The sequence below is a fragment of the Balaenoptera musculus genome, chromosome 9 (assembly GCF_009873245.2).
Source record: "Balaenoptera musculus isolate JJ_BM4_2016_0621 chromosome 9, mBalMus1.pri.v3, whole genome shotgun sequence".
NCBI lineage: Eukaryota > Metazoa > Chordata > Mammalia > Artiodactyla > Balaenopteridae > Balaenoptera > Balaenoptera musculus.
The window spans coordinates 76,866,507-76,889,668 of record NC_045793.1 but is presented as its reverse complement, the minus strand read 5'-3'; the positions used below and the strand labels follow the sequence as shown (position 1 = coordinate 76,889,668).

General features: G+C 40.7%; 1 protein-coding gene across 2 annotated transcripts in view; it reads right to left on the bottom strand.

Moving 5' to 3' along the window:
- Positions 1-6,804: 6,804 nt before the first annotated feature.
- Positions 6,805-23,162, bottom strand: part of GPNMB (glycoprotein nmb) — a 28,682-nt gene continuing 12,324 nt past the window's right edge. Inside the window, exons 4-11 of one of the 2 annotated variants that reach the window (XM_036864104.1) lie at positions 22,683-22,832; positions 19,803-19,961; positions 19,156-19,467; positions 14,951-15,058; positions 13,824-13,926; positions 11,655-11,869; positions 8,382-8,475; positions 6,805-7,933 (exon numbers count right to left, since the gene is read on the bottom strand). In XM_036864104.1, coding sequence (XP_036719999.1) covers positions 7,783-7,933; positions 8,382-8,475; positions 11,655-11,869; positions 13,824-13,926; positions 14,951-15,058; positions 19,156-19,467; positions 19,803-19,961; positions 22,683-22,832 — 1,292 coding nt within the window. In that variant the 3' untranslated portion in view covers positions 6,805-7,782. The remainder of the gene's footprint in view (positions 7,934-8,381; positions 8,476-11,654; positions 11,870-13,823; positions 13,927-14,950; positions 15,059-19,155; positions 19,468-19,802; positions 19,962-22,682; positions 22,833-23,162) is intronic. The other variant, XM_036864105.1, reaches the window with a different exon arrangement.

Here is a 23,162-nt window from a genome sequence, read left to right as displayed (position 1 = left end):
CTAATCCCATGCTTTTCCATCCATCACTAGAGATAACCACTACCCTGAATTTGATGTGTACTATTCCCATGCATGTTTCTATTCTTTAAGTTCATATGTAAGCATAAACAATTTACAGTATTGTTTTAAATGTTTTACAGTTTTACCTAAATATTATCATACTGTACCAATGGCTTATGTTTGACATATCTTTGTTCTCTTCTTTTGCATTTCCCCAGTTACTAGTGTGGTTGAACATCTTTTCATCTGTGTATTGGCTTTTGGATTTCCGGTAGATTGTCTGTTCACAAGTCTTTGCCAATTTTTTCTACTGAGTTGTCTTTATTTTAAAATTCTTTTTAGACGTTATTTTACTCCACTTAAAAAATAAGTAATATTTCATAGAAAAGAATGAAATAATGCCATTTGTGCCAACATGGGTGGACCTAGGGATTATCACACTAAGTGAAGTAAGTCAGACAGAGAAAGACATATCATATGATATCATTTATACGTGGAATCTAAAAAAATGATACAAATGAACTTATTTACAAAACAGAAACAGACTCACAGACCTAGAAAGCAAACTTATGGTTGCCAAAGGGTAAAGTTGGGGGGAGAGATAAATTAGGAATTTGGGATTAAATTATACACACTACTATATATAAAATAGATAATCAACAAGGACCTAATGTATAGCACAGGGTACTCTACTCAGTATTCTGTAATAACTTATACGGGAAAATAATCTGAAAAAGAATAGATACATGTATATGTATAACTGAGTCACTTTGCTGTACACCTGAAACTAACACAACATTGTAAATTGACTATACTCCAATATAAAATAAAAAAAATTTAAAGTAATATTTGAAAACTACTAAAGAATACATATAGCATGTAGATAGAACGTAAAGAATAATAATAAAACAAACCTATCAGTCAATTTAAGCAATAAAACATGGCTGGCACTATGGAAGCCGCCTGACTGCTGCTCTCCGCGACCCCCGTTCCTCCTCCCCAGAGGCAACCACTGTGCTGAGCTTCATATAACAATTCTTTTGCCTTCTTTTCCATAGGCTTATTACATTTTTTAATACATTTCCATATTGTTTAGTTTTCCATGCTTTTGAAAACTTTATGTAAATGGTATCATATTGCACGTATTCTTTTGCAATTTTCTTTTTTTCTGTCAATATTACATTGGCAAGTCTTTCCTCTGGGTGTTTATAGCTGTCGGTTCATTCATTTTCACTGATAATTAGTATTCCATTGTATGTCACAACTGATTTAGCCATTCTACTGTGGAGGGACGTTCACGTTGCTCTGAATGTTCTTGCCCGTGTCGCCTGAACGCGTGTGCAAGGGTTTCTCTGGGGCATTCTACACCAAGGAGTGAGACTGCTGGATCATAGGTGTGTACATCTTCAACTTCACCAGATGATGCCAGATTGTCCCCCAAAAGAACTGTTCCAGTTTAGACTCCCAACAGCAAAGTATAAGTGTTCTGGTGTTCTCACTTTCACCAACACTTGATTTTGTCAGATTTTTTTCATTGACAATCTGGTAGGTATAAAACAATGTCTAGTTGTGTGACGATTTGCATTTCCCTAACAATTCTTTACATAACCTAATCTTTTATCAGTTACATGTATTGCAAATATCTTCTTCCAGTCTGTACCTTTCCATTTTCAATCAACTTTATTGAGGTATATTTCTACAAAATGAACCTAACCATTTTAAGCCTACAATTTGATATCTGACACATGGATACAGTTCTCTAACCACTACAGTCATGCCATAAAATGTTTCCCTTGCCCCCCAAATTCCCTTGTGCCCCCAGTCCCTCTCCTCCCCCTACCTCTAGTGTCAGGTAAGCACAGATCTGCTCTCAGTCACTAGTTTTGCTTTTTTTCAGAATATCATATAAACATACTCATTCAGTATATCTGGCTTCATTTAGCAAAATGCTTTTGAAATTCATCCATGTTCTTCCATCTATCGGCAGTTTATTCCTTTTTATTGTCAAGTAGTATTTCATTACATGAACACACCACAATTATTTATCCATTCACCAGTTGATGGAAATTAAGGCTGTTTCTTGTTTGTGGCTATTACGAATAACATTATCATGAACATTTACATAGAAGTCATCGTGTGAACATGTCTTAATTTCTCTTGGGTGAATACCTAAGAGTAGAAGGGCCATGTGATATATGTATATTTGTTTTTATAAGAAACTGCCAAATTGTTTCCCAAACAGTTGAACTGTTTCCCATCTTGCACTTTCACTAGCAGAGTATGAGAATTCTGTGGGTCATTAGACAAGAAGTCTGTGGCATCTTTTTCATACAGAACTTTAAAATTGTGACGTAATTTGATATATCAATCATTTTCTTTATGGTTGGTGCTTTTGGGGATTTATGAAATCCTTCATCACTTGGTTCTTCATGTTGTGATTCTATCTGTAATTTCTCCTGCGAGGATTACTAGATTTTTTTTTTCTTCAGAAAGGTCTTTTTTGACATTTCCCCATAGCAGTTTGTAGGCAATGTACACTTAACTCACTATGTCCGATAATACAGCGTTTGTTGTCATTACAGAATAATGTGACATGAGATGGCGGGTAAGAGCTCAACGTGCTCAATTAAGAAAATTGCATTTCATGGAATTGAAATTCTCTGAAGAATTCTTGTTTTCTCAATTCAGTTCGGAATGGAGTTCAACAAAGTGTCAAAACACAGATGAGCAAACTTTTTCAATCAAGGACTAAATAGTACATATTTTAGGCTGGGTAGACGGTACTGTCCCTGTCCCGACTACTCATTGCTGTTGTTGGAGTGCAAAAGCATTGCTGACAATACGTAAATGGACGAGGGTGGCCATGCTCCAATAAAACTTCATTTACAGAGGCCGAACTTCGAACTTCATACAACTTTTATGTGGCACAAAATCATATTCTCTTTTTTTCCCCAAACATTAAAAGATATAAAAACCAAATTTAGCTTGCCAGCCATGGAAAAACAGGCAGAGAGGCAGATCTGGCCCGTAAACAGTAGTGTGCCAACCCCTACTGCTTTAGAACACATCCTGCTGACACCCCTGTAAGGCAACTGGCTAATATCCCTCTCCCACTTTGCACAGTGGAGCACGAGAACCCAAGGAGACGTTAGCATTCGTCCAGGTTAGTTTCCCTCTCCTCCTCCTTTCCTTGTTTTACAGAGGAAGAGGTTTTGGTGCAGAGAGAGAAAATGCCCGACTTCAGGCTGCATAGCTCGTGAGTGACAGTGCCAGGCTGGAGTTCGGGGGTCTTGATTTAGGGCCTACCTCCCTCTCTCCACTCAATTCCAAAAAGCAAAATTTAAAATTCCACCCATAGCCGCAAAATCCTCCTGCCACTTCTCATAAGTAATTCATCTTTTTTTTTTCACCCTAAAGGAATTTATTCTAACAAACACCTTAAAGCTAAGGATTCAGTAAGCTCAAATCTTGATCTTTAATTTGTATTATTAAAACCTGCGCAACGCAATTAACAGTGACAACTGCATTGGAAATTTGAGAGAAATTTTCACTGGGGAGGTGACATGATGATATGGGTGGGAAAATTACACAGAGAATTAAAATTGGTTAAATAAGGCACCTAAATTCCAAAAAGCCTATGAAGATCTCCAAAGCAAATTTTATTCCAGAATTTCGATGGCAAAAGGAATGACAATTCTATTGTAAATAATAGAGAAATCACCTCTGCAGATTAGACTGAGGCCAATGGGGTGGCCAGGATGGGGGACTCCAGGCCAGAGGTTAGGACTCTCACTGCAGTAAACCTCTGGGACCCAAACTCCAAGAAAGCAGAGTCTTTGTCTCTTGTTCATGGCTGTGTCGCTTCCAGACGAGAGCCTGGGACATACTGGTGCTTAGTAAATGATGGTCGAAGGATCAAAATCAGCCTGTAAGAGGTGATTCCTGGGAACTGGCCTCTGAATTTTTAGAGCACCTATTCCAGCAGCTTTGGGGCCACTCTGCAAAAACCTTAAAGGATTTCCCACCCACCAGGGGCCCCATCAAAAGGTGGTCACCTTCACCCCCTGGATAACTATCTTCTCATCTGCCCTTAGCCTGTCTCTTAGGCTTGGAGTTATTACACATTCCGGATATAATGAATGCATACAGAGTATTGCCTCTAAACTGTTAAACAACTGAAAATGCATCGAAGGCAACCAATGTTTATAAATGAGTCAGAAGTGTTTAAAATGCAGATGTTTATAAAGGGTCCAAGGAATAAGAAATTCCCAGAATAATTTACTACCTGCACATTTCAATTTTGTTTGGAAGTTCTAATTCTCAGCAAACATTAATCAAGTCAACCCACTATCTTTTAGGTTACTTCCCCCATTTTACAGATAGCAATTCAGCAGAAGTTAAATGACTTGTTGCCAAGGTCACAAGGAGAATATAAATCTAAATAATTCACAATTTCAGCCCTCTCTCCTGCCATTTGTTAGATTGAAACCGAGGGAGGTTTCATGAGGATTTCAACTCACTTCCCTGGTGACTGACTGGATATTTGCTGCTCTCTGCTACCCCCTGTTGATATGAGAAGGCAAGAGTAGATCTCGAGACCAGTATTTCTCAAAGTTAGGTCTGGGAGCAGCCGTATCAACATCACATGGGAACTGGTGAGACACAGAAATTATGGGGCCTCGACCCATAATTTTGGGGGGGTTGGGCTCAGAAGCTTGTGGTTAACAAACCTACAAAAGATTCTGCTGCAACTTGATATTATTTTTCTGCTTTTGGTATGAATGTCCTGGCCTCCTAATCATCATAAAAATGGCAAGCCCCTTCACACTGCTTCTCACATGTAGTATATATACAATTATGCCCTATACAAAGTGCTTTCACATCCATTCATTCTTTCAGAGGGGCTTGCAGTAGCCCTATGAAGTAAGTTATGGAGGGACTGCATATCCATTTTACAGATGAGGAGACTGAGGCTCAAGAAAGTTCAAATAACTTGCCCAGGGTTTCTCAGCTTTAAGTGGCAGAGCTGGATTCAAATCTAAGTCTTCTCTCTTTACATCCATGTCCAGAGATTCTTCAGTTACTCCACAATAGGGCTGCTGACATTTGGGGTCAGGTAAGATGGGGTGCTTTGCTGTGGGGGCCGTCCTGTGTATTGTAGGATGTTTAGCAGCATTCCTGGCCTCTACTCACTAGATGCCAGTAGCACCCCATCCTAGTTCTGACAATCAAAAATGTCTCCTAGGGGCTTCCCTGGTGGTGCAGTGGTTGAGAGTCTGCCTGTCAATGCAGGGGACACGGGTTCGAGCCCTGGTCCGGGAAGATCCTACATGCTGTGGAGCAACTAGGCCCGTGAGCCACAATTACTGAGCCTGCGGGTCTGGAGCCTGTGCTCCTCAACAAGAGAGGCCGCGATAATGAGAGGCCTGCGCACCGCGATGAAGAGTGGCCCCCACTTGCCGCAACTAGAGAAAGCCCTCGCACAGAGACGAAGACCCAACACAGCCATAAATAAATAAGTAAATAAATAAATAAAAATTAAAAAAAAAGTCTCCTAATATTGCCAGGGCCCCCCGAGGGGCAAAGTAACCTGTGGTTGAGAACCACTGACCTTCAGCCAACTCATAAATGCAGATAAATTCCACATTTCTTGTTCTGCAAATTTTGTACTCTTTGGGATGATTCCAGAATAAAGAGCTTATTTTTGGCCTCGGCCATCTATGAAGTGAATGAACTAGACTAACTCCTTAAGAAAATTAACACTAATTCTGTTATATCATTTGGTATCCAGTGTGTATTCAGATTTCCCTCAGTTGTCTCAAGAATATCTTTCATAGTTGTTCTTTAATAATAGGATGTAATCTAGATTCCTCAGTTGCTCTTGGTTGCTGTGTCTCTCTAGTCTCTTTTAGTCTAGAATATGGGTCCGCAAGCTATGGCCTGTGGGCCAGATGTGGCCCACCACCTGCTTTTGTCAATATGCTTGTGCTGGAACACAGCCATGTGCTTTCATTTATGTATATGATGGCTTTTGTGCTACAATTTTGGAGTTGAGTAGTTGCAACAGACACCGTATGGCCCATAGAGCCTAAAATACTAACTACCTGACGCTTTACAGAAAAAGATTGCCAATCTGTGACCTAGAACCATCCTCTAACCTTTATTTTTAATATAATCCTGACTGTTCAAAGAGTCCAGAACTGCCTGTAGAAAATCTCTTTAGACTGGCCTGATTATATACATATATATATATATATATATATATATATATATATATATATATACACACATATGTATGTATGTGTGTGTGTGTATATATATATATATATATATATATATAATTTACTGCAATTTCACATACTGTATACATATACTTAAAAATACAAAATACTTATGAAACTATCAGTGCTCCATGGGGCAGAGTTAAACAACTTTTTATGTGTTAAAACTCTAAATGGGGCTTCCCTGGTGGCGCAGTGGTTGAGAATCTGCCTGCCAATGCAGGGGACACGGGTTCGAGCCCTGGTCTGGGAAGATCCCACATGCCACGGAGCAACTGGGCCCGTGAGCCACAATTACTGAGCCTGCGCGTCTGGAGCCTGTGCTCCGCAACAAGAGAGGCCGCGATGGTGAGAGGCCCGCGCACCGCGATGAAGAGTGGTCCCCACTTGCCGCAACTAGAGAAAGCCCTCGCACAGAAACGAAGACCCAACACAGTCATAAATAAATAAATAAATAAATAAAAGAACGTGAATTTCTAAAAAAAAACAAACTCTAAATGAAATTGAATGGCAAACAACAAATTAGAAAAATAATTCCAAGAGCTTTATTTTATTTTTTTTATTTTCATACTTTATTTTCCAGGAAGGAGAAGAAGAATGTCATGACTGACATATAGTAGCTTCAGTTACAAATGAAAGTAAAATCCTTGGTGATTAAGTTTCTGTATCATTTGAATAGAGAAACCAGTAGGAAAACCAGGGGCCTCCTTCTTTGGAAAATCGTAATATATAATTTCAACTCTAATTTTCAACTATGGTGCCAGAGTGTACAGAAATTCAGATATATCCACAAGAATGTCAACACTCTGAGTACAGGGCCATGTACTTAGCAACATGCCTGGTATACAGAAAGTGCTACATAAATGTCCATGGGAAAAATGAATGAATGAGTACCGTTCCTTTACACATTTGGGCTCGGCAGGTGGTCACAAACATATTCACAATCATTTATTAGATTAGTATTTTTTTTTTTAGTATAACAAGCATGCACAGCCTACTAAAGGCTTACCTGTTAGTGTTCTGTTGGGAGGTCATGCATGTTCATTGACATAGGATTCAGGTAGCTTGGAACATGACCTTCAGAACAGGAATACGCTGGTTTTATGCATATGGTTATATGGAAAGCTAGAACACATCCAGCCTCTCCTTCCAGTTAACCTAGGTCAGACTCTGACGAAAGTACCTTCCTCTGCTACTCTGGATACAGTGTATTTATCCTTCTAATCACCTAAGACATTATAAGTGAAACATAAACCGTCACGAAAGAAAGCGCTGCTAACTGGTTTTATCAGTTAATATAACATGGGTGAGGCTGTGTGTAGTTTAATTCCCCTCCACCTCTCTAAAATGTCATTTAACCTATAATAAAAATTGGACCTCCCTAAACCACAATATATATTTTACAATCACCTTTTTAAAAAGTTAATCGTCATCCACTCTAGCATAGCTGACATAAATGGCGCTGAAGAGTGAGCTATTGGTCAGAAGTAAGGCAGAAGACTTAAAGAATTCCCGGTTGGTTCTTGAGCAGTGGATCTTTTTCCTGGTATCCGGGGAAGAACGTCTTTGCACAATTGAGGAAAACATTCAGGCCTTTGCCTCTGACCACGATCCCAGTGCTGTTTTCTATTGGTTTGTATTCCTTGTGTTTTCTGAAAGCAATGTGTTGGACAGATTAAAAAAAGATCTCCAGCTGGAAAAGGTTGCTTTCTACAGTCTTTTACATACCAAGTGCAGAATGGTTAATTCTATTTAATTTATGGCTTTTAAGGCACTGATGTCTTATGAAAATGTATTTATTTTCTCTTCTTCATGCAAGAAATGTGTCTGCTTACTATAACTTGAGATTATATGTTAAACATTAAGCTGACACAATTTGGTAAAGTGACTGACACTTGGTAGCATTTTTAGGGATTAAAAAAAAAAAACACAGCAAAATTAATAGGCTAGTTTGGTATTCGTCATTCAGTGGAAGATTTTCCTCCCACACACAAAATGTTTAAAAGCGAAAAAGGGAAAACAGCCCACTTGTGCAGAAATATGCTATTTATTTTTGACAATATACTCTAGTGATTTAAAGTGTTAGAACCAGCAACTTACTTGTACACCAAAAGGGCGATCACAGTGACAAATATGGCCATGCAGCCAACGAAGACCAGGGTACCATTTGCCATTCTTAAAAGGGAGGCTGGGTCTTAAAACAAAAGCAAGACCGTATTAGTGACAACTTCCACCTCGAGGACATGCTGCTTGTAATGCAATTAAATCAATGAGGAAGAGAGCTAACAGAAGATATATGGCTCTCTCTGCGCTTTCAGTAATCTTTCCCATTACATAATACATAGTCTTTGGGGGCAGCTTATCTTCCATTTAGAGAATGAGTTAGCGTGTCTGGAACACCGTGTTAAGGGCTCAGGAGACAGATGTCACGTCCCGGAGATACCTGATGGGGTCTGAGCTGACCCAGCTGCGCACACGCGGTGAAGGTCTTCATGATCCCCCCTGCACACTCCTCTGGCCTCATCTTCCACTGCCTTCTTTCCAGCTGTGCTAAAAATCCATCCTCCCCGTGCTCTTTCAAATCTCCACGCCCTCTGCCGGGAACATCCTTCTCCCAACTCATCTCCAGCGTCTGCCCCTTTGGGACACCTTCCAGACATGCATGTGGGCACCAGGTCATGCCTTCCTTTGTCACTTCTCTCCTTATCTCTCTTCCTCTGCCTCCATCACACTGTGTTGCAATTACTTTCTTAAAAGAATTTATTTATTTTATTTATTTATTTTTGGCTGCATTGGGTCTTCATTGCTGCACGTGGGCTTTCTCTAGTTGCGGTGAGCAGGGGCTACTCTTCATTGCGGTGCGAGGGCTCATTGCGGTGGCTTCTCTTGCTGCGGAGCATGGGCTCTAAGTGCACGGGCTTCAGTAGTTGTGGCTCTCGGGCTCAGTAGTTGTGGTGCACGGGCTTAGTTGCTCCACGGCATGTGGGATCTTCCCAGACTAGGGATCGAACCCGTGTCCCCTGCATTGGCAGGCGGATTCTTAACCACTGCGTCACCAGGGAAGCCCGCAATTACTTCTCTACACAAATTTCTCTCCTGCTAGACTGTAAGAGCCATAAAGCAGGGAGTATGTCTTCTCTGTGCTCCCAGAACCCAGCAAATCAACTAGTCTTGTCTCTGCCACCGGAGTATAACTGGAGTTCGTCTATTTTCTCTCCATCTTCTCTGCCGCCATCACAGTCCCAGCCACCAGCCCTCTTCCCTGAGGTGATTAAGGGAATCACCTTCATTGTCTACTCGCTTCCACTGCTACTTTCCAGTAACCCTTGCTTCACTCAGCAGTCTGAACGATCATCTAAAAGCACTGATCAGATCATGCTTCAACCTCTCCAGTGGTTCCTCTTACATACAGAATAAAACCCAAACCCTACCTGTGGTGCATAAGGATCTAGATGGGCTGCTCATTCTTGAAATGCAGGTCTCAGAGGAGGAGGAGGAGGCCCTTCTCCTCATTCAGAGAAGGCACTTCACCAAGCGGGTGCCACTGCATTGGCAGGACTTTCCCAACCTCCCAGTCTAGAGAGCCAACCTCTGTGCCCTCTCTTCCATGCTTGTCACTCTCCATGCCTTCATTGTCTTCACAATATCATCTTATTTGTTTATTGTCTCATTCTGCTCACAAAAGCTGGGACCTTCCTCACCTTGTCCCCACTCTATCTAGAACTGGCTACCTGGTGCCTGGAGCTGTGATAGACATGGAGTGGATGCCCAGTGAAAATTTGTTGAAAGCATTGCACGTGCTTCATGAATGTTCCTTGAATCAATAATTAAGTCATTTCAGCTAAAAGTCAATGGGTTTGCCTTTGAACAATGATGGACTTTTGAGATTCTGACTTTGAAACCCAAGTCATCAAGTTACAATTCCCATTGGATTAAAATCTCTCTTTCTGAGCTTCCTTTTTTGTATTTTAAAAATGGCTCAGGTCACACCTAAAGTTATCACTCACTACAAGAAGGATTAAAGGGAAGCAAATATCCAAGCGTCTAATCCAGGTAAGAGAACCGTGGTTTGCCAGAACTGAGAAAGCTTCACAGAATAGGTTGGGACTTTAAAAGGCAATTCTAAAAGTAACTGCAGCAGCACAAGAAAAACAACCCCAGTAGCTCCTGGAGGTGATGGTGTAGAAGATCCACACTCACTCGAATACAGAGGCTCCGGCTGCCTCTTTCCGCCCGGCTCCCCACTTCTGCACCCCAGACCCCATGCACCCTCCCTGGGAGGAAGCAGCGTACCTTTGCATTCTTTTCTTTTCTTTTTTTTAATGTCCACCTTGGATCTCACCAACAATAAACCCTCATGCAAATAATTATATGCATGATTACTTACGCTTTTCTTTCAATGAGGTTAAAACTGCCTTTTATATAGTTAATGAGTAAATATATGTTTAAGTACATTTCACCTTATAAGATAGACTCCACGACCGAAAGAGTTATTTGTGAGTTAGTTGTTAGGTTGTACCCAACAATACTCAAATTAAGGAGCAAAACACATGCTGTAATATGTGCACAATTTAATCTGTGCCTTCCGTCCCACCATGTAGCACTTCCTCTAAGAGGTAAAGCAGTATCTTACAACACAGTCAGTTACAAGTGAAATTCAGTTAGGGTCGCCAGGTAGAGTCCTTATGGGTTGGGGAAAATTAGCAGCCACCAGTAAATGGGAATTTCTCAATGAAATTCCTTCAACCACTTTGCTAACATTTTACCTCTCTGAGCATTAAGGGGACAAGGAGTAGTTTTTCTGGTGAACATTTAAGGACTAGGTAAATTGGTTTGTTTCTGCCTCAGTGTAATGCTTGGTAGAATTTGGGAAGGGAAAGAGAGGGCACATGGCAAGTCAGAAGGGAACCAGGAGACCACCTGGTTTCTCATTTCTCTTCATGGTTTCACATCTTTGCCCAGGTGGATTCCAATGACAGCATGATACCAGCCTCCCCTTTGTTGTAGCTTAATTGGAGAACATTGTTATTTTTTGATATTGGGCTTTGCACTTCCCTCTTGAATTACAAATCTATCTGAGCGTGCAGTGACCACATCCCATTATTACTGGTCCATGATCACAGCTGATTTTTTTTCATCAAAAGGCTTTTCTCTGGCCATTATTTCATTGGGTTTCTCTCTCTCATCCCTTCCCTAAGTAGATTTGCTGTTGGCTTTTAATGCCATTTCTCAAATCCACGTTAACAAGAGTTCAATGAATTTTACATGGAAATAAAAGTAAATATTGAGAGAGAAGCCTTGAGTAGCTTTGGTATTGGACACACACTTTATCTGCAATATGAAATGTTCATACAACCATAAAACAAAACTTACCTCTTCCAGGGATAGAGACGAGGGTGCTTGTAAGGGCCAGGCTTGCATCATCACCCAGAGTGAGGTTCATACAGTATGTCCCAGACCCACCAAAGGCTCTTCTCACTGTCAGCAAGCACATGTCGCCCAGGTCCATGTCTACAGGGTTGCAGATTGTGTTCTGAGTGACCTGGCAGGTGGGGTCGGAGACGACGGTACAGACCTCTGTGGGGATGCTGAGGGCACAAATGACACCGAGAGAGACAGAGAGGAATGTGACATCAGTGTAGAAGGAAAAATCACTACATTTCTATAAAATGGAATCCTACTTATTCTTACCCAAACCATATGACATGAAATTGTCACATATAACTTACTCTTTAAAAAAATTTTTTTAAAATTATTTGTTTATTTTTGGCTGCGTTGGGTCTTCACTGCTGCGTGCGGGCTTTCTCTCGTTGTGGCGAGCGGGAGCTACTCTTCTTTGTGGTGCGCAGGCTTCTCATTGCGGTGGCTTCTCTTGTTGCGGGGCGTGGGCTCTAGGCACACGGGCTCTAGAGCGCAGGCTCAGGAGTTGTGGCGCACGGGCTTAGTTGCTCCGCGGCATGTGGGATCTTAACTCTTAAACAAGCCTGGGTGTGAGACACTGTTTCTTTTGTATCCTCAGGAAGATGAGCCCCTCTTGCTGGAGGAGGAAGAAATTATGTCCCCCAAGGCAAGGGGCTGCTGGGAACTTCCCTCTCCTTTTTGGCTCCCTAGATGCCCAAAGATGCAGACGGCTTAGGTGTTAGGCAAAGGTAGTATTAAATGCCAGTCGGCCCTGCGTGGCCTCCTGAAGAGATATGACAACAACAGCAGCAGCAACCAGAGCAGTTTATGCAGCAACTACTGTGTGCAAGGCACTGAGTTTCTGATAAGTGATATAGTCTTGTCTATTCCTCTCAACGACCTGATGAGGAAAGTAATATTATCCTAATGCAGCAGGTGACAAACCAGCTCTGGGAGGGGAGATCTCTGGCCCCAGGTTAAAAAAGCAGTTAGAGGTGGAGCTGGGACTTGAATAAAAGAGGTTTGACAGCTGTCCCTGTAACCACTCGGCTACCATGCGTTACTGTCTTAGCCACTGTCTCACTTCTGAGTAGACTTGCTGGATGGAGAGACCAGGCTCTGAAGCTGGGCCTGATGAGGGCGTGGGAAATTAGATGAGTTCATGCTCTCTTCTCACCTGGCCGCTGGCCTCCTGAAGCAGCTTCATCTCCTCAGTCAGGGTTTTCTCTCTTTCTGTCATCCTCATCCCATTCTCTCCCCAATCCAGAGAGCTTTGGAGTTATCCCCCCCCCTTTTTTTGGGTGCACCCCGCGGCTTGCGGGATCTTAGTTCCCTGACCAGGGATTGAACCCGTGCCCCCTGCAATGGAAGAGCAGAGTCCTAACCATTGGACCACCAGGCAATTCCCTGGAGCTATCCTTTTCAATCAAATAAGGCCTCATTTTTATACCAGCCCACTCTCTTGATTAATTTATATATCACATACACATACATTTTAATTACTTGATTGACTTATATGTAAATTAGTAAGTCATTCACATATTTAATGGCTTAATTGATATAGTATTTATATATTAATTAATTTATATTCAGTCTATTTTCTATAGTTATAACCAAACATTAGGAAGTCAAATTATATAATGCATTAGAAAGAGCTCTGTAAGTTTTAAAGCGAGACAGGATGATCAGGCATTGGTACTATTTAGCACAAGGACACAGCGCTTCCACATTGCCTCCCCTGACTCCGGAGGAGCCTCAGGGAGCTCAAGAGGCTCTGAGCCAGACCTCAACCCGGGAACCTTGCTCTGCCAGGTACCCGCCACCTAGGGAGGTACTATTATCACTGGTGTAAATGAGCAGACTCATACGATTGTGTGAGGATTTGACATGAAAACAGAAGTAAAATGTGAAGGACACAGTAAGTGTTCAATCAGTAATTCTTCTTCAACAGTTAAAGGTGATGAGCATTGCTCAACTCTAGCAAAGCAAGTGCACGCTTGAGAGCACCTGGGAGGGTCCTTCCTCATCCTGGCTTGCTGAGGAGCTAGAATCCAAATCAACTTTAAAGGGGAGAGGGGTATGAAGGCCTTTGTTCAGCCTGGGGTCCTCACTTGGCCCCCTTCTTGGAGATAATGTACTCACCTCCCTTGGCAGGTCACGACGAAATCCACCAGGGGGTTGTCAGGCTGTGGCACGGGCATCAGGACAGCTGTCACCTGGATGATGTTAACCTCTAGAATTCCCTCTGATGGAACAATGCCCCGCAGAAAAACACATCAAGATACAACGCAAACCAAACCAAACCACTTCTTAACAAATCAGAAGGCAAAGCAGAACGGACTCAGCTTCTCACCACCCCAGACCCGGGAATCTACCCCAGAGCTTTGGGTACATGTCCAGGCAGCATTTTCAAAGTCAAACTGAACAGCTCTTTAGCCCAAACTCGATCTTTAGTCCTGGAGCCTGTGTGTGTGTCAGGAGGCGGCACCCACTCGAGGAGGTGTTTCCGGGAAAGATGACCTTGAAGGGGGGCAGGCCCAGGCTCAGGCCTCGGCCGCTGTCTCTCTTGCCCCAGTGGCTCAGCCCCAGTAGGCACAGCTTGGGGTTTATTTATTTAGATTTGTTTGTTTGTTTGTTTTTAATGTGGACCATTTTTAAAGTCTTCATTGAATTTGTTACAATATTGCTCGTTTTATGTTTTTGGCTTTTTGGCTGCGAGACATGTGGGATCCTAGCTCCCCGACCAGGGATCGAACCCGCACCCCCTGCATCAGAAGGCGGAGTCGTAGCCCCTGGACCACCAGGTGGGTTTTAGCCCCAGCCGTCTCCTCTGTTGCGCACCTGTGAGCAGCGCCCCAAGCGCACAGCCCGGTGTGGTGGCCCTGTTCAACCCTCTTACTTACACACAGGAGGTGTGACTTTGTGAAATTACCCAGGGAAGAAAGTGGGAGCTGTGAGAATTTGCAACTGGCCTTCCTTCAGGCCACATTCATTCAGGTTTCTGAGCTGCACAGGGTCGGAGGTCCAGGTCCCCTGGCAGGCTCATTGCTCTGTGGGCCTCACAGAGGGCTCACTTCCACCAGGATGTCTAAGGAAGGCCGGGAAGGCAGGCGGAAATCTAGAAACTAGTGGACTCTTTGCTTGTGCACATGTGGTACCACCTTGGACAGAGAGTGGGTGCCCTTGCTCCCCATCCTCACCCCTCCAGAGTCAGGTAAGGGAGTGGGTGACCCAAGGTGGATTCTAACATCTTTCCTCCACGGTCTTACCTACAATTGTGATGGTGGCTTTAAAGTAGCCGTATCTGTTAATATAGCAGTTTTTATCAGGAATCTCCCTCGGCTCCAGGGCATTGTCACCAGCAGGTACTGGAGAGTCTGAATAACAAGATTTTAGGGTAGTTGCTGAGAATGTAAAAGATGTACATGATATTACCAAAGATCTAAACATTTGTCTACTTGCTCTTTAGAAAAACATCAAGAATTCTATACTATTAAATTGCTGCAGAAATTTGAACTAAATGTATGACAATTCATATAGATGTGAGAGCTATACGGCATTATAAAATTGTTAAATTATGTGAGTAAACACAATCCCCTATCTTGTTCAAGCACAAATAGCAAATGAAAGGTGGAAGCCATATTAAAATGTGTAATACAACAATCATGATGAAATAAAGCAGGTCACAACAGATAAAATTATACTGTAATTTTGGAGGAAGGTATTCTGGGCTCAAATTCTAGGTCCCTTGTTTTGAGTTGTTTGAGGCCACGGGCATGTCATTTAACCTCTCCTTCCTCAATTTGCTCATCTGTAAAATAGGGACAATACTTACTGACCTACTAGAGTTGAACTATAAAACTTAAATAAAATAAGGTATATAAAACTTGCTTCTCATGTCTGCCACATAGGAAGTACTTAATAAATATGCGTTTCCTTATCCCAATGTGTACTTCTCTACATCTATGTAGATTTAGATGTGCTATTACATATATATGTAATAAGATATGTAATTTTAAATGTTAAGGTGGATAATTTTAAATGATAAGAAGGAAACAACATGGAAAAAGGCAATTCCTTCCCTGTTTGAATGTCTCATAGATCCTAAGTTTACATTCTAGAAGTCATACAGTCACTATGATGAGCCGAGGTGTGGGGAAGGAAAGGAGTGAATACAAGATGCTGTTGAAAAATAACCCTTTGAGTGTGATTAGAGCAAAGAATTTAATGCTCTATTAGTTACAATTTAAAAAGCTCTAATTAAGGTGTTGGTGTTCCATTAACAAGATAAAAAGACTGGAAAGAAAATATAATACTGAGAATACAACCTTACTGTCTCAAATTTCCAAAGGCATGAAAATGGACCCAGTTTGGGGGGAATCAAAGCTTCATAAGAGCTGCATCTCTAACATAGGGATATGTAAGTATGAAGCCAATTGGGAGACTTCTCCAGGGCTCCTCGGAGCCTCTAGTGGGTGAATGAATGTGCCTGTCATGCTCCTTTGCTCAGAGGGACCTTCGCAGAGCAGTTCTCAGAGCATCTCTGGAAACTAGTGCCCCACGGCACACACTTTGGGAAATGTTGTTTGGGTAAAACCCAGAAAGGTTCTGATGCCATGCCAGATTCAGATGCAGTGGTTTATCAGCAGGCTTGGCTATGGTAGGGTTGGCTGTGTCCCCTGAGTTTCACGGTGGTCCTGTGGAAGTTACAGGGTAATCATTCATCCTATTCTGAGATTTAACTGATGGGCTCCGAAGCAAAAGTATGTTTGTGAAGGGTATTAAAGATGGCTGGCTCTTCCCTAGAAAACTCCTTTTGAAGGTCTTGACAGGTGAAATTTAGCTGTCAAGTTAGAGCATGGAATCATGACCCTGCCATCTTTTAAAATAAAACTTCTCATAAAAAATGACTAATAAATGTCCATGATTTTACCTTTGGTAGAATGCTTATCATAATGCATGTGGAGTTTTGCAGATGTATGTACAATGTCAAATCTATATCTATACATATAAAGTCAAGGTATGATTAAAGGGCTAATGGAGAATAACTAACACCTTAATAGACAGATGGGGAAGAAGGTAAGCGTCCTACTTAATTCACTATTTATGTCCATGTTACTCAGAGAATGGTGTGAGATCCTTTGATTCTTTGGGAAAGTTGAAAAGTTCTACATGATATGATATATATATGATATATACATATTATATATAATATTACACTGATTAGCATCAGTCTTACAAAGGTTTTTCTTTTTAGATTTGTACACAGAAATGATCAATGGCATGGTTAGCTAAGGGAGGAGAATTCTGTGGCTTAAAACTAGTGCATACCTGTCTGCCCTAAATGTAATTATCTTCCTGAATCACCACTTCAGCTCTGCTTCTGTCTCACTCCTGTGGTTGCATTTGGTTTCTATTTAATAGCTGTACTTATTTTGAAGCCACTTACTATAGCAGAGACAATATAATTTTTGGTCAAATAATAATCCAGTGCTCAGTAATCCAAGCCTGTTAATATGCTCTGCATAGCTGAAAATGTTCTCTCTTCCAGAGGACAAGTACCCTAACCCCTTTCTCAAGTCATGGGCTGACTCCTATCATCACCTTGGGTCCCATCCCTCCATTCCCTAAGTCTCACAGCTGCTTTAAGGCATTTTGGGGTTGATTATGGTTGATCTAACACCTTTAGATAAAGCCAGGCAGCTTCCTTTCACTATGAAATTTAACAAATTCAACAAATTTAACCAACTGCTACCTTATATCTTATGGTCTGACCTATAGAAAATAATAACAAATTTAAAATACTCTTTCACTGACTTAAAATATATTTTTTTGCATGTTATGATACAAATATGTTCTAAGAAAAATAAGCTAGCTTTATAAAAATGCAATTCAAGATAGACTAACATTAAATAACCTAACATTAAGACTTTTACCATTCAGGAATTTCTAGACAGATGTAACAAGCACTTGTAATTTATTTTGAATTTTACACCTGGTCTGCTTATTTGTAAGGAAGACCAATTCTTGTAGATAAATAAATTGACTCTCCTACAGAAATACCAGAACAAAGCTATATGTTTCGAGTTGTTCAATGCAGTTATATTTACAACTGGTATTAGGATTAACTGAATCATCTACCAGTAAGAGAATGGTTAAATAAATAAGCCACTGAATAAAGTGAGTTAGACTTACATGTACTGATAATGGGAAGATGTCTATGATGTTTGTTAAATGAAAAAAGGTAAACTGTGGAATACATATTTCATGAACCCATCTACCTAAAAATCAAAACCACAAATCCTATATGTATTTATAGAATATGTTTGTAAATATACAGAAAAAGATCTGGAAAGAAACACTACCAACCCTTAACAGGGTTTAACTCTCGGGAGGAGAGCATGAAGAGGAACTTTCACTTTTATTTGAAATTTCTGTATTTGAATTTTTATTAAGGGACATGCATTAATTTTATAATTTAAAACATTCCAAGAAAGAATTAAGCAAAATCGGTAATAACTTATAGTGTCTTGCTTTAGATATGCTTGACTTAGCAAGATATTTTTTATTAATAACACGCTTATTAATAACAGTTTATTATTTATATCTAACAGGTTTGGGTAAAAAAACCAATTGCAACAAGTCTGGACATCATCATCGAGTGTTCTGTCCGGACTTGGTGATGGTGCCCTCTAGTGTCCAGTGAGAGGATGTCAGTCTATTACCATCCCCGGGATGCCGGGATGGTAAAATGTACTCATGGCTGAGGGGGGGGAAGGATGGTAATGGTGTGGGGTAGGGTGTAGAATCAGATGGAAGCTAATGCTTCACAAAGTAAACTCTTAGGAACTTCTTGAATGACCTCATATACTATTATTAGAAGGTGGGATTTAAGTAATCATGCCTTATATCTAGAATAATTTTAGTGTCTGGAATCTTTCCAGCCTGCCAGCCAAGAACTATTCTCAAGGTGCATTCTTTTTCGAGCCTATCTGTAAGCTACATTTAAGGGTGGCTGAGTTTTCATGGGACGTGGGGTGGATGTGGGCATGGTGGGGAGGAGAATGGAAATGGGAAGGAAATGTGGGAGGGGGAGGAAGGACAGTGGGATGGCCTGAATGTTTACAAGGGGTCAATGTTTCTTAACTAAAAAAAAAAAGGCAGGCAAACAGAAATGTGACAGGCTAGAAGGGGGAAAGCATCCGTACACGTAACAAGGGCCAGTGAGAATTAGGAAGGTCAAGGAGCTGTATACGAGTCACCAAGTGACTTTAAACACATTCTCCTTTCTTCCATACTCTAACAACTAAAAATAGTGATCAAGTAGCTAAAGGAAATCAACAGGTAGAAAATGGAATCATTGTAGAGTCTTTACACAATCTCTTTAACTAAGGATCTAATTATACAACCCACATGAATTTTTTTCTAGCTGTTAAGGAACCCTGACAACAAAAATGACCTGGAAAACGCTTACCCAAAGAAGGGGTGGTTTTTGGAGGTCTGGGTGAAGGTGAAGGACAAGGTCCAGGCACTGTAGCTTGCACAGTGAGGTTGAGGCTGAAGGTTCCATTGAGAACATAGGTGTGGTTCAAAGTGTGATTGTTGGAAACAAACAGACCAGTATTATCCCCAAAGTTCCACTTGTAGAAAATGGCAGACTCATTGAGGAAGTGGCTGGGATCATGAATCAGGACATCAAACGTAATGGGGAGGTCCTTGAGGAAGGTTTCATCAGATGAATTTCGATTGTTCTTCTGGGACATAGTCACAAATACAGGAATCTGATCTAAAAGATATATCAAAAAAAAAAGAAAGAAAGAAAAGGAAGAAAGAAAGTCACCATTGCTTGACTTTAAGTGGATGACTTTGTTTTTAGTTTAGAAATTAAAATTAGGGATAATTCAGCATCATTTTCCCTTTTCTTATACAAGTTTCCTAGAGTTTTCCCAGGTTATTCTGGAAAACATAGATGGAATATGTTATTAAATATATAAGGTTGAGAAGGAGTCCAGATGACATTTAACCTAACCCAGAATACTCGGCTCTAATTCTTTCTAACCCACTAACATCACCAGAACTAAATGCCTCATGCTCAGTTAATTTAGAGATCATTCCACTCACCTGTTACCACATACACATCTTTCACTTTTGCTATGGGAACGTATGCCCGTCGCTGTCTTCTATAGACAGTTACTTCCATGATTTGAGGGCCAAGAGTCACATTGGCTGTGTTTATAGAAACTCTCACTGAACACTGTCCCAGTTTCCGGAAATACTGACCTTTGAGAGGATGGAAATGTTTAGTTATTGGCCACATTATATGATCATTATAGAAAGTTGATGTTTCTTAAAGCATAACAACTGCAATTTAGAGATAGTTCTGGGAAAGGAAAAACAGGATGGGAATGCAGTCCTGGCTCCTTCAGAAAAGAAGGCAGTGCTCATTTTTATATAAAACCTTACAAAACAATCTCACAAACAAATGTAATTGTATATAGTTGATTAAAATGAAAAGAGCTGTTTAGTGGGATAATGCCATTAGTCCTTAGTTTACAAATAAATAATTTTTAGAAGGAAGTGATCTGGCACTTGAAATACATATGTTTCCCACAGAAAATACCTTTAATGTAGGTGTCCAAGGGAGTTAAAAATATATCCAAAAATCTACCTTATTTTTGTAACAATATTAGTAGTTCAGCTATATTGTTAAGCAACTTTTTTTTTTCTTTTAGGGAACTAGAATCCTCTACCTTCTAGTAGTATTTGTATATAAAAATGCAGTAAGTAATGAAAAAGAAACAGGGTATGGTGGGTATAAAAAGGAACGGAGTAGTTCCATTAACATTTCTAGGGCCCTTGAGTCCTTCTTTTTCTTTCTCCCACTCTAACCTAAATCTAACTGCCACTGGCTAGCTAGTGAAAGTAATTCCTCTCCTTCAGGGCTCAAGGATTTTTCTAATCCTTTTGAGGCACCTGGCACAGGTGTGTCATTGAAACAACAAGTATTGTAAGATGGATGCTTGTGAGATGGGGATGTTTAAAGACCATGTTCATCACATGGTCAGAGGTGTCAGGAAAGGGAGGCCTTCCCTGGCGGTCCAGTGGTTAAGACTCTGTGCTTCCACTGTAGGGGCCACGGGTTCAATCCCTGGTCGGGGAAGTAAGGTCTCACACGGCGCGAGTTGCAGCCCAAAAAATAACAAAGTGTCAGGAAAGGCTTGCGATCCCCCTTTACCTTGAAATGCAGAGGCAGTTCTGTTAGAGGTTATAGGGGGAAGAGGTGTCTCTTGGAATTAGTGATACGTGAGGAAATGTTAGTTCTGGCACCGAGCACAGAGGCAGCGCTTAGCTGAGGAAAAATATTAGTTAACTCTGAGACCTCAGCAGAAGATGGAAATTCAAAACCGTCTTGTTAGGAAAACAGCGGTTTCTGGGCTGGAAACTGATGTTAAATAAAGACATCTTAACTAGTTAAGTTAATGGACGTTAACTAGGCGAAACAGAATCTGGAGTGTTAGTGAGCCTAAGTGACTCCATGCAAACTGTCAGGTCAAAGAAATCATGACACTTGGGGAATTCACTGACAGGGCCATGAAGGGACTGAAAAAAGTCGGCTTTAAATCAGCTGATTTAAATAGACAAGCATAGCGTTTGTTATATATTTTGTACTCTGTTCAACTGGACCATGTATTATTAATATGTTATTTTGATTTATAAATAAGTTAATTGAAGAAAGAGAAGCTGTTTGTAATTCATGAAGACAGACCAAACATTTAGAAATTTGGAGTCTGCATGATTGGTAGCAGATTTGAAATACTCAGAGCCAGGTGGCACCTGGTAAGATTTTTAACTAAGAATTTAGCAGCTTTGCTAATAATAACCTAAATTTAGTCCTCCTTAAAAAAAAAAAATCACTTCACTAATAGTAAAGCAAAGTGGATACCATTTGTGGTTAAAAAAAAATAAAAAGAGGGTAGGCTATGTCAAAGAAGAAGAGTAGTTAGATTATTTTACTTTTACTCAATAGAATATTATGCGGTCATTAAAATAACATATATAAAAAAGTTTAGAGAACTCCCATGCGGTCCAGTGGTTAGGACTCGGTGCTTTCACTGCTGGGGCCTGGGTTTGATACCTGGTCAGGGAACTAAGATCCCACAAGCTGTGCAAGAATTTTAGCCAATGCTCATGATACTGATCAAAATGTATATATTTTATGATCTTAATCAAAAAATACTAAGAAAAAAGAAAGAAAGAAATACTAGTAGAGAAAACACCATCATGTTAACAATGATAATCTCTGGTATGAATTATGATGACTGATTTTTCATTTGTGTGTTTCTGCATGTTCCAAATTTCCTACAAAGAGCATAAGTTAAATTCTTAAAATTCTTTTAAAAACATTAAAAAAATTAAACAATAAATCAACAAATGCCCATCCGTGTGCGGTTCAAATAAATAAATATTATTTTTCATATTACTGTTTTAGACGGAAAAAAATTGAGTAGCTTCGTTTTAAAATATTTATTTTTTTATCTGGCTGTGCTGGGTCTTAGTTGCAGCACTCGGAATCTTTGTTGCTGTGTGCAGGATCTTTGTTGCGGCACACGGGATTTTTACTTGCGGCATGCGAACTCTTAGTTGCGGCATGTGGGATCGTAGTTCCCTGACCAGGGATCGAACCCGGGCCCCCTGCATTGTTAGCGCGGAGGCTTAGTCACTGGACCACCAGGGAAGTCCCTGAGTAGCTTTGTTTTAAAAAAAGAAAGCTGAACCTGTCTTTTTCTCCTTTTAATTATTTGATGTCCTGGAGATATGGCAAGGCTAACCCGGATTTAACTTTTATCCCTCACCCTCCACTCCAGCTAAGGAAAGTTAAAAGAGTAACTGTTGCTAAACTCCCAGTGTTGTAATTCTCAGTTATAGAATACGGAAAGAGAAAAAATTTAAAATTTGAAGGAAAGGTAAAGAAGAAGCTAAGGGGGTTTGTCAAAGTCCAACCCAGTGTGTGGAACACATAGACGAAATTCCATTTCGGGGGGTGCGGGAAAGGCTTCCCGTGATGGCCGTGTCTGGTGCCATTTCCCCAGTCACTGTCCTCTGTCCATGCCGTCCAGTTGTAAACATACGGGTCAGGAGATGGACCAGTATCTAAAGAGAGAAAGGAACACGCCATGACTGACTCAGAACGCTCAATGCTCTTCATTGAATTCAACACATTTTCATATTTTTTCATAACTCGTTTAAATATGGTTGGGCAACTAAAACCCTAATATTCAGAATTCATCTAATGGTACCTTTACAACCTGTGCATTTTTCTGCCTACATGTTATGTTTCAATGAGTTTTTTTTTTTTTAATAAATTTATTTTATTTATTTATTTTTGGCTGCCTTGGGTCTTCATTGCTGCACACGGGCTTTCTCTAGTTGCGGTGAGTGGAGGCCACTCTTGTTGTGGTGCGCGGGCTTCTCATTGCCATG